The sequence below is a fragment of the Rhinoraja longicauda genome, chromosome 1, assembly GCF_053455715.1.
Source record: "Rhinoraja longicauda isolate Sanriku21f chromosome 1, sRhiLon1.1, whole genome shotgun sequence".
NCBI classification, from domain to species: Eukaryota; Metazoa; Chordata; class Chondrichthyes; order Rajiformes; family Arhynchobatidae; genus Rhinoraja; species Rhinoraja longicauda.
In genome coordinates, this window is record NC_135953.1 from 87682241 (window position 1) to 87696571 (window position 14331).

At 42.0% G+C, this 14331-nt stretch overlaps 1 protein-coding gene across 5 annotated transcripts in view; it reads right to left on the reverse strand.

Annotated features, from left to right (window-relative positions):
* Positions 1 to 14331, reverse strand: part of arhgap24 (Rho GTPase activating protein 24) — a 406341-nt gene that overhangs the window by 66703 nt on the left and 325307 nt on the right. For all 5 annotated transcript variants that reach the window (XM_078401974.1, XM_078401965.1, XM_078401982.1 and 2 more), the window contains one exon: positions 392 to 514. In XM_078401974.1, the coding sequence (XP_078258100.1) occupies positions 392 to 514 (123 nt within the window). The remainder of the gene's footprint in view (positions 1 to 391; positions 515 to 14331) is intronic.

A 14331-nucleotide genomic window follows, 5' to 3' on the forward strand; every position in this document is an offset into this window, starting at 1 on the left:
ATTGCTGAATAATTTTTAACCCATCAGCTTTAAACCCATAATGACACTTGATATAGTATAAAGGAAGCCTGATGCATAGTACAACTGATTTGCACCACATAGATTTATATCACTGACAAATCCATTGTGGGAGCAAGGTGGAATCGTATCAGTTGGCACACTAAGTGTACACAAATATGACAGAATGGCTTGGGTTAACGCAGCATGGACTCCAGTGAAGGGCTGTAGTGAAGTTTTCATAAATGGAGACCTCTTGTTCCCATGGCTCCAATCTTGGACCTCACTTCTTATCAAACATGATACATGTGTAATACTGGGAATATGAGATTAAAACAAACACTTTCGCCAAAAATAATTATCAGCACAAAACCGTCACAAAATCTCAGCTTACCTCCACCGAAGGGTGCCCAGATCACCCTGCGAATAGTCTTCACCCAGTCTTCCATGTCGTTCTGTGCGCTGGCCATGAGGAGGTACGTTTCATGATTGGTGGTCATTCGATCGCGATCTCCACCTGGAAGACATGGTATAGTCAACGGCATTTCAACGGATATCTTCAAAGCAATTTCTTTACCCACTCTCATTTTGTTTTCTTATGTTTTTGAATTTCCCCCTGCCTTACATTGTCACCCCGCTGGCTGGATCATTTCTTGGCTTCTGTCACCTGTGCACAGGCTAACATTCATGCACAGGTCAAGCACATACTCATGGAGATCAGGACCATGAAAAACAGTTCTGCTGCCAATGGCCACTCATGAGTAACATACTGCATCGACTTAACATCCTGCGAGTGGTAAATATCTCCATGTCCAAGTTCGAAGTGATAAATATATATGGTGACCACGTTCTTCATTCCTTCTGTCATTGAAGCACTACCTCCAGGTCTCCAGGATGTTAACCTTGGCAGTGAATGCTTTCTCCTCTCTCAAATAATGAAGTAACAATGGAATTTGCAGTAATCCAAATGATAGACCCAGCGATGAAAATGAATACAGTGCAGCATGTGCTGGGGATGATTACTGGTATGTTTGCCAGAAAATGATTGATCCAAGATGTTGTGGTGCCCACATTAATTACTTTAAGGCTGGAGGAGCCAGATATTAAAAGCCTTAGTCCTTCGCAAATAGATTTCAGGGAATGTTTGGATGTGGAACATCATGCTGCTACATTGCTCATTTTTAACCCTCTATTATACCTGAGAAATGGAAGAAATTCAGTCCGATTTGGGAAAGTTCTTGACTTTGTGCACTCAGAAAACATAGAACATAGAACAGTAGAGCACAGGAACAATGTTTGTGCCAAACATGATGCCTAGTTGAACACATTTAAATTAGAGGCATATGGTTATGTAATATGGATACAGGCTTCTAGGCTTTGTATCCTAAGATTTCCCTATTCTTCATCAACAGCATCCTCAATTTTCATGCTATCTGTGAAATTACCAATGTTACATCCCACATATACAATCAAATTGTTAATGTACATGGCAAACAGCAAGGATTCTTGTGGTACACTGCTGATCATAGACATCCAATCACAGAAACAACCTTCCACCTTCACCCTCTGCTTCCTATTACTAAGTCAATTTTGGATCCAATTTGTGACCTTTGCTCTGAATGCCATGGCTTCTAAGGTGTTGAACCTATCTTCCATGCAGTACCTTGTCAAAGGCCTTATTGAAACCCCCGTCGACCATGATTCCTCTCTGATCCTCTTGTCCTAAATATACCAGTAATAATATTTGGTTTTTTTCTGAAATCTTGTCTGCATAGAAGTAACACTAGCAGATGACACAAAGCTGGGTGTAATCGTGTATAATCTTTCCACTGACTGGATAGCATGCAACAAAAAGCTTGTCACTGTACCTCGGCACATGTGACAATAAACTAAACTAAAATATATTTCCATTCCCAAGCTGACCTTTCTGTCCTCGGCCTCCTCCACTGTCTGAGTGAGGCCACAGGCAGACAGCTTACATCCCAGCTGCATGAACGTTGATTTCTCTCATTTCAACTGTTCTACTGTTCATATCCTTGCATCCCTGTCATCCCCAGCCTGAGGTCATCTGTTGCCATCCCCGGTTTTGTTCTGGACTTCTCTATATTTCAGTCTGGATAAGGATTCTGACCCGAAATGGCATCTATTCCTTTTCTCCAGGGATGGCTGCCTGACCTTCAGACCTACAAAAGCAGATCAAAGGCTAGGAATCCTGTGATGAACAATTTAAATCCTAACTTCCCAAAGCCTGGCCATCATCTCCAACGTCAAATCTCAAGAGTCAAGAGTGTTTTTTAGTGTCATGAGTCCCAGATTGAACAATGAAATTCTTACTTGCTGCAGCACAACAGAATATGTAAACATAGTACACTGTAAACAATATGATAAACGAGAGAAAAAAAAGTTCAGTGTGTATATAAACACATACCCACAAGTACACACATCTCTATATATATATAATAATAATAATAATAATAATAATATTCATTTATTGTCATTGCAACGAGTACAACGAAATTAAAAAACAGCCAATCCTGACGGTGCGTACAAACATATATGCAATAAATGCAAAAACAAATAAATACATAAATACAATTAAATTAAGTACAAGATTTTTTAACGGTGTTGCCTAGTGCACAGGTAGTGTTCAGTTCTCGTATGGCCCTGGGGTAAAAACTGTTCTTAAGTCTGTTTGTTCGGGATTTGATTGACCTGAAACGTCGACCAGAGGGCAGATGAACAAACAGACGGTGGCCGGGGTGGGATGGATCTTTTATTATTTTGCCTGCTCTACTGAGGCAGCGCAGGCTGAACAGGTGCTCCAGGGAGGGCAGTGAGCAGCCGATGATTTTCTGGGCCGTCGTGATGACCCTCTGAAGGGCCTTCCTGTCCTTTTCTGAGCAGCTGGCATACCATGTGGTTATACAGTATGCCAGCACACTCTCGATGGAGCAGCGATAGAAGGACAACATGAGCTTCTCCTGCAGGTTGGTTTTCCTGAGGATCCTCAGGAAGTGGAGTCTCTGCTGTGCCTTCTTTACTGTGGTGATGGTGTTGGTAGACCAGGTGAGATCCTCTGCGATGTGCGTACCCAGGAACCTGAAAGCTGGTACCCTTTCCACGCAGACCCCATTGATGTAGAGTGGGTCGTAATCTCCACTGGTTTTTCTACACACATATATACACACACACATACACGCACACACACACACACACACACACACATTCACACATATATATATATACACACACACATACCCAAAAAACAAACAATAGTAGTGTAATAATAATAATAATAATAATAATAATAATAATAATAATAATAATAATAATAATAATAGTCTATTGTAGTTCAGAACTTATTTGAGGTTGTAGTGTTTAATATCATGATGGCTGTAGGGAAGAAGCTGTTCCTGAACCTGGACAGTAGAGTTTTTAGGCTCCTGTACCTTCTTCCTGATGGCAGTGGTGAAATGAGTGTGTGGCCAGGGTGGTGTGGGTCTCTGATGATGCTGGGTGCCTTTTTGAGGCAGCGACTCCGATAAATCCCTTCGTTTAATGGGGAGGTCAGAGCCGGTGAGCACCTTAACCACAACCATTCACTCACTCCACCACTGATGCACAGTAGCAGCAGTTTGTACCATCTACAGAATGCAATGAAGCAACTCACCAAGATTCCTTAGACAGCATATTCCAAATCGACGGTCTGTACCAGCAATAAGGACAACGGCAGAAAAGATATGGGAATACCATCTCCTGATAGTTCCCGGCCAAGCCTTCCACCATCCTGACTTGGAGATATATCACCTTTCCTTCACAATCGCTGGGTCAAAATCCAGAACTCTCTCCATTACAACATTGTAGGTATGCCCACACCCCGAGTACTGCAATGGTTCAAGACGGCAGCTCACCATCGCCTTCTCAGGGCAATTAGGGGCGGGTAATTAAATGCTGGCTCAGCCTGTGAAGCCCACGTCCTTTGAATTAAAAAAAAAAATCTAATATAGATCTCTGCAGTCACTGCTCCCAGTCCAATTTTGCCAGGTCCTGTTTTATGATATTGAAATCAGTCTCTGTCCCAATTCGGGAATTTAAACTTATCCTTTTCTATAACCATTTTGAAACTTGTAGATTTACAATCTCCCACTGATACTCTGGTTATTTATCCAGCTACATTCCCCAAGATTACATGCAGTTCTGTCCTTTACATCAGGAGGGCAATCTATGCACTGGTGCAAAAAGATTCGGGACTCATTTTAACTTATCCACCTTGATGCCTTTCACACTGTGATAATTCCAGTTAAAATGTGGGATAAATTTAATATTCCATGGCTACAACCCTATAATTCTTATACGTCTCTGTGATTTGCCTGCATATCTGCTCCTTCCTTTCTCGATGAATGTTGGAAGGCCTGTAGTGCACTCCAAGCCCATTTTTGTATCTACACTCTGCCCATTTGGCCTCTTTGAATAGTCTTCTGGGATAACCTCTCTCATTACTGATGTCTAAACCTAGAGGGCATAGGTTTAAGGTGAGAGCGAGAAGGATTAAAGGGATGTGTAGGAAGGAATTGAAGATGCTGGTTTAAACCGAAGACAGACACAAAAGGCTGGAGTAACTCAGCAGGTCAGGCAGCATCTCTGGAGTAGGGTCTTGACCTGAAACATCACCTATTCCTTTTCTCTAGAGATTCTGCCTGACCTGCTAAGTCACTCCAGCTTCTTGTGTCTATCCAAGGTTTAAAGGAATCCGAGGATAGGATTGACACAGATATCATCAGTACTGCTATGAAGATCAAAGAAAATGTGAATACCAGTTGAGAAGAATTCTGAGCAGAAACGCAAATAAACTGGACACATCTTTTACAGTTCTCTATACTTAATTCTTGTTACTTTGAACTCCTGTTTGTTAAATTCGCCAGAGGTCAGGGACCACAGGGATGTACATGGCAATGCATTTAAACAAGGTGGCTTTTCTTATTAGGAACTCATTTGAAGTCATTCTTCGATCAAGCATTTACATCCTCACTGAAAGGAGAATGGATTTTTCAATACAAACATCAATGAATGAATGCAGGTCATTACTGCAGATCATTTTTAATGACTAAAATGAAAGCAAAAGTCTGAATGTTCCTGAGGCAGTTTTCTCAGTCTGATAATTGAATATTTTGCTGAGGTTTTCAGGATCTGGTTGTATTTGATTTTTTTTTAAAAATTAGAGGATTAAGAAAGCTGAACCGGGGATTAGCAAGGATAGAAATATTGTTCTCAATATGGTTGCCCACTTGTGGTCAAGACTTATTTTTCTTTTAATATTTATCCCAGTAAATATCAGCTCTTTTCCTTCTATTCTGCCTCATAACAAGACAGCATCTTGCTACCAGAGCTGCTGCCAGGTTCAATCCTTTTCTCTGGTGCGTCCCTGTAGAGTTTGCCCGTTTTCTCTGTAACTCTGTGGGTTTCTTCCAGGTATTCCAGTTTCTTTCTAAATCCCAAAGACGAGGAGGCTGGCATGTTAATTGTCCCCTGGTCCACATGTGAGTGAAGGAATCTGCAGGGTGTCGATGGAAATGTGGGGAGAATAAAATGGGACAGGTGGAGAATAAGTGTAAATGGATGCTTGATGGTTACCCTCAACTCAGTTGGCTGACGGGACTGTTTGAGTGTTCTGTGACCTTCTATAGACTACCCAACCCCATCAATCTCAATTCAATTGAGAATAGCCTTGGCCTTTTCCCTGATGAAATAAAACATGCTGAGCATGATTTAACCTTGGATTATGCAATTCCCCTTTACCACTTTTGTGAAAATGCAAATAAATGGAATTGCAGTTAGTACTTTGTTTGCTTAATAATAGAATTCTATGTCAAGGGAGATCAAGTCTGCAAAAGCAATGAAGGAAAATAATGTACCAGCATCTGCAGTTATTTTCTTACAAGAAAAATAGTGTGCACTGGTGTGAATCTGAAATAGAAACCGAAAATACTGGAAATATGTTGTTAACACTTCAAATTGATGAATTATTTTCCGCAGGGCTATTAAAGGCATAATGAGCGTCAGGTCGCATCCATACAGCATGATCAAGATTTATCCGATCAATTCGGCTTTCCTGCCTGGTCTCTCTCTCATAACTCACAATGCTCACATGGACTCACAACCAGTATATTTCTTTCCTTGCTGCAGATTTTGAATTTAACTGCCTGCAGTAAACTTTCCACAGTTTTGATTTTGTGAGTAAATTACTGTATTGTGCATTCTCTGGAAGGACTGAATTTGTTCACATATTCAATTGTTGATCTCTGCTTGTATATTGAGGTCATCTTATGGGCAGATAGACACACAATGCTGGGTTCACTCTGTGGGTGAGGCAGCATCTCTGGACAAAAGGAATGGGTGACGTTTCGGGTTGAGACTCCTCAGACTAAGCATCAGGGTAGAGGGAAACTAGTGGTATAAAAAGTTTTAGGATCATCTTATAGGTAGCTAGTTTTCAATTAATCCAATAATCTGATGACTCGAATAAATCTGGTGAAGATTTCAAATGGCAAAACGATTTGATGCTGGTACAGCAAAAAGTGCCTCATGTGGCAGCTGCCTGTCTAACAAGCATCATCATGGGTTTATAACATTCATCTTCATGACTGTTCTGTATTTTATGTTGAACATTTTTTTTAAAGCCTCAGAGGTCATAGAAATATTTTTAAACCTATTGCTTGTGCTGCATTAAACAATTAAAGTGAGTTTATTCAGATGAAACCCCTAATAAACCCAAAATGGATCTTACCACTCTCTACACCAACGACTGCACGTCCACAGACTCCTCTGTCAAGCTCCTCAAGTTTGCGGATGACACTACCCTGATTGGACTGATCCAGGATGGGGAGAAATCTGCCTACGGAGGGGAAGTGACACAGCCGGCGTCCTGGTGCTATCGCAACAACCTGGAGCTCAATGCTCTCAAGACAGTGGAACTAATTGTAGACTTTCGAAGAGATTCCCCTCCCCTCCCCCCACTCACCATCAACAAGAACATAGTCACATCTGTGGAGTCATTTAAGTTCCTCGGAACCATCATCTCCAGGGACCTTAAATGGGGGGCCACTATTGACTCCACAGTCAAAAAGGCCCAACAGAGGATGTACTTCCTGTGGCAACTGAGGAAACACAATCTACCACAGGCAATGATGGTCCAATTCTATACTGCTATGGTTGAGTCCGTCCTCACCTTCTCCATCATGGTCTGGTTTGGCTCAGCCACCAAGCACGACATCCGGTGGCTGCAACGGATCGTTCGCACAGCTGAGAAGGTTGTTGGCTGCAACCTTCCCCCCATTGACGAACTGTATATTGCAAGGGCCAGGAAGCGAGCGGGCAAGATCATCTCTGACCCCTCTCACCCTGGCCACAAACTCTTTGAAGCACTTCCCTCTGGAAGGCGACTCCGGACTGTCAAAGCAGCCATAGCCAGACATAAAAAAAGCCTTTTTCCACAAGTGATAGTTCTACTCAATAACCAAAGTCTGTAGTCTCTTTTTTGCTCTGGTTTATTTTCACCCACATGTCTAGACCGTAATGTTGTATCCTTATTGTTTTGATGTGGTTATGCTTTATTCTTAATTGTTAACTGTATGTTTGTGTTGTCATTTGTGAGCGGAGCACCAAGGCACATTCCTTGTATATGCATACTTGGCCAATAAACTTATTCATCATCATCATCATTCATCATCATCTAGGTGGAATCTCTTGGATTCCAGAGGAAGAAAGACCTCAAGTGCTTAGGACACTGGAACCATCAAATAATTAATCTGCCTCTTAATCTTAATTTTCCTGATTCATTTTACCCACAGGCAAAGGCAACCACTTGCTTTGTCCACTTGCCATGAAATTTGTGGTCTTCCCCTCACTTCAGAAAGGCAGCTTTTATTACCTTCCATTTCCTTGCCTCCCTTTCAAATTGAAGTCACCAAACCTAGTCTCAGTTTAATTGAATGCACTTGTGGTTGCACGATTGAACGTGTTACTATGACTCGTGGACCCACAAGATGTTGTCTTCCTTGCCAAGACATTGCCTTAGACCTCCTACTGCCACCCCTTCATGTCTGCTCATGCCAACCACCATCTTCCCTAAAGGCACCCCTTCATTAGGGACAGCATATGCAGATTCCTGCTCTCAGAGTTGTCAATCCAAAATCCTCCTGTCACTGACCAGTCTCTATGGGGTGTGATGCTGAACTGAGATGCTCCACTCCCCCGAGTTCCTCTCACTCACTCGCCCTCGTCTGGCCCTGTCCTGAACTAAAATCAGGAGAGAGAATCCAGAAATCGGAGGTGCAAAGGGACATGGGAGTACTGGTGCAAGACTCCTAAAAAGTAAATTTACAAGTCGAATCGGTATCACGAGGACTGGAATACAAAAACAGAGATGTAATGCTGAGGTTCTATAAGGCGCTTGTCAGGCCGCATTTGGAGTAATGTGAGCAAATTTGGGCCCCATATCTGAGGAAAGATGTACTGGCTCTGGAGAGAGTCCAGAGGAGGTTTACATGAATGATTCCAGGAATGAGTGGGTTAGCATATGATGAGCGTTTGGCAGCACTGGGCCTCAACTCGCTGGAGTTGAGAAAGTTGAGGGGGAACCTCATTGAAACTTACAGAATAATGAAAGGCATAGATTGAGTGGATGTAGAAAGGATGTTTCCACTGGTGGGAGAGTCTAGGACCAGAGGTCATAGCCTCAGAATTAAAGGGTGCTCTTTTAGAAAAGAGGTGAGGAGGAACCTCTTTAATCAGAGGGTAGTTAATCTGTGGAACACTGCCACAGAGGGCTGTGGAGGCCAAGTCAGTGGATATTTTTAAGGCAGAGATAGACAAATTCTTGATTAAAACGGGTGTGAAAGGTTATGGGGAGAAGGCAGGAAAATGGGATTAGGAGGCAGAGATCAGCCATGATTGAATGGCGGAGTAGACTCGAGCTGAATGGCCTAATTCTGCTCCTATAACGTAAACTTCTGAAAATCCAGGTTTTAGAAATTCAAGGTCTCACACTAGCCTCGATGTTCTGCAGCACTCCACCAGACCTTGAATGATGGGCAGCAGAATGCCTGTGGATCTTTCATAAGTATTGTAATAAAATGCTGGCAGATCATTAAATACTCTGGTACAAAGACATGCCCAACATTTCCCATATCAATATGCCTGGGAATCACATTTCATTTATATCCAGAGAGCCCCTCGTGAAAGATGTTTGGAGCTGAACAACAACTGAATTAAAGACAAATGAAGTGGCAAAAATAATATTCCTTCGCAGCTGCAGCTTCTTCAGAAGTTAATGTCTATTCCCCATGTGCTTGGTACCATATTCCTGTAAGCTTTGAAACTGCTTTAATCTTAATGGCGGCACAGTGGCACAGCGGTAGAGTTTCTGCCTTAAAGCGCCAGAGACCCGAGTTCGATCCTGACTACAGATGCTGTCTCTACGGTGTTTGTATGTTCTCCCTGTGACCACGTGGGGTTTTTCTGTACGCTCTGGTTTCCTCACACATTCCAAAGACATACAGGTGTGTAGGTTAATTGGTTTCAGTAAAGATTGTAAATTGTCCTGAGTGTGTACAATGGTGTCAGTGTACCGTGTATGGGAATCGCTGGTCGGCACGGATTCGGTGGGCCGTAGGGCCTGTTCCCATGCTGTATCTCTAAACAAAACTAAACTTATATTGAGAGCAATATTCTTGTACACTGATTGCATTGAGTATAGTTAAGCATTTCTCAAAGGGAGAGATTGTATCAGAAGTTAGTACCAGACTAAGCTCCAGCTCAACAGGCTATAAATAGGAAGGTCGTGGGAACAATAATTCTTACCCCACAACCCTCAGCCCTTCAGAAACTGTGTATTCTCATCAGTGCAAGTCACAGTAGTACCACAGCAGGTCTTAAACAAGCCCAACAGATATCAATATTTTTGTTATCCCACAAAGGTCAATCAATAAAAAAATTATGTTCCATCTACTGTGTGGCACTGAGGAAGTTTTATCTCAGCTAACATATTTTTGGATGGGCCTGCAATTTCAGAATCACCAGAGTTCACAGAGCAGTTGTGACTGCACTTCACCTGCATCTCAGCTGGGCAACATGTTTAGCTGCACCAGGATTCCAAGTGTTTCCATGGAACCACTTCTCAAACACTCCGGGAATCTCCATCCATTGCAAAAGATTCAAGAGTCAAGAATGTTTTATTCTCAAATGTCCCAGATAGAACAATGAAATTCTTATTTGGAGCAGCACAGCAGAATTTGTAAACATAGTACACTGTAAACAATATAATAAATGAAAGAAAAAAAGGTCAATGTATATATATATACACACACACACACATGTACATACACACACACATATACAATATATATATATAAATATATACACATACACAAGTATATATATACATACACACAATATATATACACACACACATAGACAGTATCAGCCAAAACATTATGACCATTGCCAGGCGAAGTGAATAACATTGATTATCTTGTTACAATGGCACCTGTCAAGGGGTGGGATATATTAGGCAGCAAGTGAACAGTCAGTTCTTGAAGTTGATGTGTTGAATGCAGGAGAAATGGGCGACTTTGACAAAGGCCAAATTGTTATGGCCAGACGACTGGGTCAGAGCATCTCTGAAAGGGCAAGGCTTGGGGGATGTTCCCAGTCAGCAGTGGTGAGTACCTACTGACAGTGGTCCGAGGAGGGACAAACCACAAACCGGCGACAGGGTGTTGGGCGCCGATGACTCATCGATGCACGAGGGCAACGAAGGCTATCCCGTCAGGTCCGAACCGACATAAGGTCTACTGTGGCACAAGTCACAGAATATTTTAATGGTGGTCATGGGAGGAATGTGTCACAATACACAGTGCATCGCACCCTGCTGCGTATGGGATTGCACACGAAGGACCAACAGCATATTAGGCAGGTGGTCATAATGTTTCGGCTCATCAGGTTATAATGTTTTGGCTGATCAGTATATATATATATATATATATATATATATACATACACACACATATATATACATACACACACAATATATATATACATACACACATATGTATACACATACACAAATACTTATATATACAGACAGGTATCACAAAAAAAGTCTGAAGAAGGGTCTCAACCCGAAACGTCACAACCCGAAACGTCACCCATTCCCTCTCTCCTAGATGCTGCCTGACCTGCTGAGTTACCCCAGCATTTTGTGATACCTTCGATTTGTACCAGCATCTGCAGTTATTTTCCTATATATACAGACACATACACATAAAAAAACAAAACAAATAATAATAGTGCAAAAAGACAAAATTAATGCAGTAGTACAGAGTTTATTTGGAGGTAGTAGTGTTTAATAGCACGATGGCTGTAGGGAAGAAGCTGTTTCTCACCTGCATGTTACAGTTTTCTGGCTTCTATACCTTCCTCCCAATGCAAACAAAGCATTGTTTTGCTCAACGACACAAGTGGATATTAAGAAGGTTTTAGAAAGATCATAAAGGAGCAAAGCGAGGCAGAGACGTTTATAGAGGAATTTCATGGTATAAACGTCTTAGCAGCTGAAAGCATGACTGCCAATGCTGGAGTAGTTAAGATCAGGGATGATCAAGATATCAGAATTAGAGGAACGCAGATATCTTGGAAAGTTAATATAGAAACATAGAAACATAGAAAATAGGTGCAGGAGTAGGCCATTCGGCCCTTCGAGCCCGCACCGCCATTCAATATGATCATGGCTGATCATCCAGCTCAGTAACCTGTACCTGCCTTCTCTCCATACCCCCTGATCCCTTTAGCCACAAGGGCCACATCTAACTCCCTCTTAAATATAGCCAATGAACTGGCCTCAACTACCTTCTGTGGCAGAGAATTCCACAGACTCACCACTCTCTGTGTGAAGAAATGTTTTCTCATCTCGGTCCTAAAAGACCCCCTTATCCTTAAGCTGTGACCCCTGGTTCTGGACTTCCCCAACATCGGGAACAATCTTTCCGCATCTAGCCTCTCCAACCCCTTAATGGGATAGATTACAATGGCAGAAATAATTCAGATGGCAATTCATTGCCCCGGGTACAAGGTTTGTGGCAGAACCAAACATGAATTGAGGAAGTATGTCTGGTGGAGACCTTCACTATTTCTACTTTAGCTCCCATACATATTTCCTTTTGGCCATCATCTCTTTTTATGCAACAGAGTCAGGACTCTGTGCAACTCCCAATCTACCCAAACACTGCCATTAGCAGCTTACCTGGATTATATCTCATTCACAGCTAATGGTAAATCTATCCTGAATGCACCTGAAGCAACTTAAACATATGATACCAAAAGTAATTCAAGCAGACAAATCTAGTCCAGGAAATAATTAATGGCTGGGATTTTGTGACAAAATCATCGGCTTGCTTCATTTCTACCATTGTAGAAGGGAAGAGGAACTCTTGGCATGATCTGCTGGAGCAGAATAATGATTTAAATTTGTGGAGAAATTACTCTGGGTCTTGTATGTAACATCACAGTAACCATCTAACCTGATAAATGAGGGTCTAATCTGTCCAGTTTTGAATTGCTTTCAGTATAAATTGGGGGTAAATCATGCTCTTCTTGTGAAATTCAATTGCATTTTGGCCCGTAGGGGAGAGTGTCTTTGTTCGGCTTCAACTCCACACCTGCTTGCAATCATTTACATCATTTAGCACAGTGCAGACCTTCTCTATCAAGCCTTGGGACAAAACCACTTGTATTGCTGTACATTCATCTTTCACAAGCATTGTAAAAAAAATCCTGTTTCATTTTATGTCCAAAGCTACTTACTCACATCAGGAATATTTGAGAAGACGGTACTGAGCCACAAAGAAATTCACAGTGGGAGACAATTTCGGTGATCATCAAGTGTAGCAACATCTTAAATTGGTTTATAAAATATCCTCAGCAGTTTGAGAAATAATAGACAATAGACAATAGGTGCAGGAGTCGTCCATTCGGCCCTTCGAGCCAGCACCGCCATTCAATGTGATCATGGCTGATCATTCTCAATCAGTACCCCGTTCCTGCCTTCTCCCCATACCCCCTGACTCCGCTATCCTTAAGAGCTCTATCTAGCTCTCTCTTGAATGCATTCAGAGAATTGGCCTCCACTGCCTTCTGAGGCAGAGAATTCCACAGATTTACAACTCTCTGACTGAAAAAGTTTATCCTCATCTCCGTTCTAAATGGCCTACCCCTTTTCTTAAACTGTGGCCCCTGGTTCTGGACTCCCCCAACATTGGGAACATGTTTCCTGCCTCTAACTTGTCCAACCCTTTAATAATCTTATATGTTTTGATAAAATCCCCTCTCATCCTTCTAAATTCCAGTGTATACAAACATGTTTGGAGTGTTCTGAGAGATCAATGTTCACTGAAATTCCAGAAGTAACAGGATAGAGTGACCCCAACTGGCTCAACAGAAGAAGAATTGTGAACGCAGATCACATGCAGACTCCATGCAGTTATTTAATTGAAACATAAATTATAAACAAAATGATTCAAGACGTGTAGGGAGGAACTGCAGATCCTAGTTTACACTGAAGATAGACACAACATGCTGGAGTAACTCAGTGGGTCAGGCCGCATCTCTGGAGAAAAGGAATAGGTGACACTTCAGGTCGAGACCCTACTTCAGGCTGAGGAAGCGTCTCGACCCGAATCTTCACCTATTCTTTTTTTCCAGAAATGCAGCCTGACCTGCTAAGTCATTCCAGCATTTTGTGTCTATCTATAATTCAAGAGGTTTTGAGTGGCATGCAACAAAACCTCCAGAATGCTGCCACACAACCTGACGTGCAGTCTCAAGTAGTTTCGGAAAATTACAGGATGCCTGGATGTTTGTTGCAAACTCCAGCACATGCCAAAGTTCAGGCCTGCAGGCACTTGATGCACACTGGGGCTCTGTGTGCTCCAGGTGGGTCAACTCGATGGAAAAATCCACAGGTATGCATTCCACATACCATTGGCAATAAGAGCCAGGACAGAACTACTTTTCAAATTAGATATCAATGCTGTGTGGAATTAAGCTTGCGAACTGAATCTCCCAGACTTTACATGGTCAAGAGTGTTTAATTGTCATATATACAGGGAACAGAACAATGACATTCTTACTTGCTGCAGCTTAACATGACAAATAAATATCAAATTATTAATAATACAATAAATTAACAAAGCAGTAATACTGGATAACCATAATAGTGCAAAAGCAACATCCCGTGTGCAACTGTGTGCTCCCAGTTGTACAGGGCCCTAGTGAGACCGC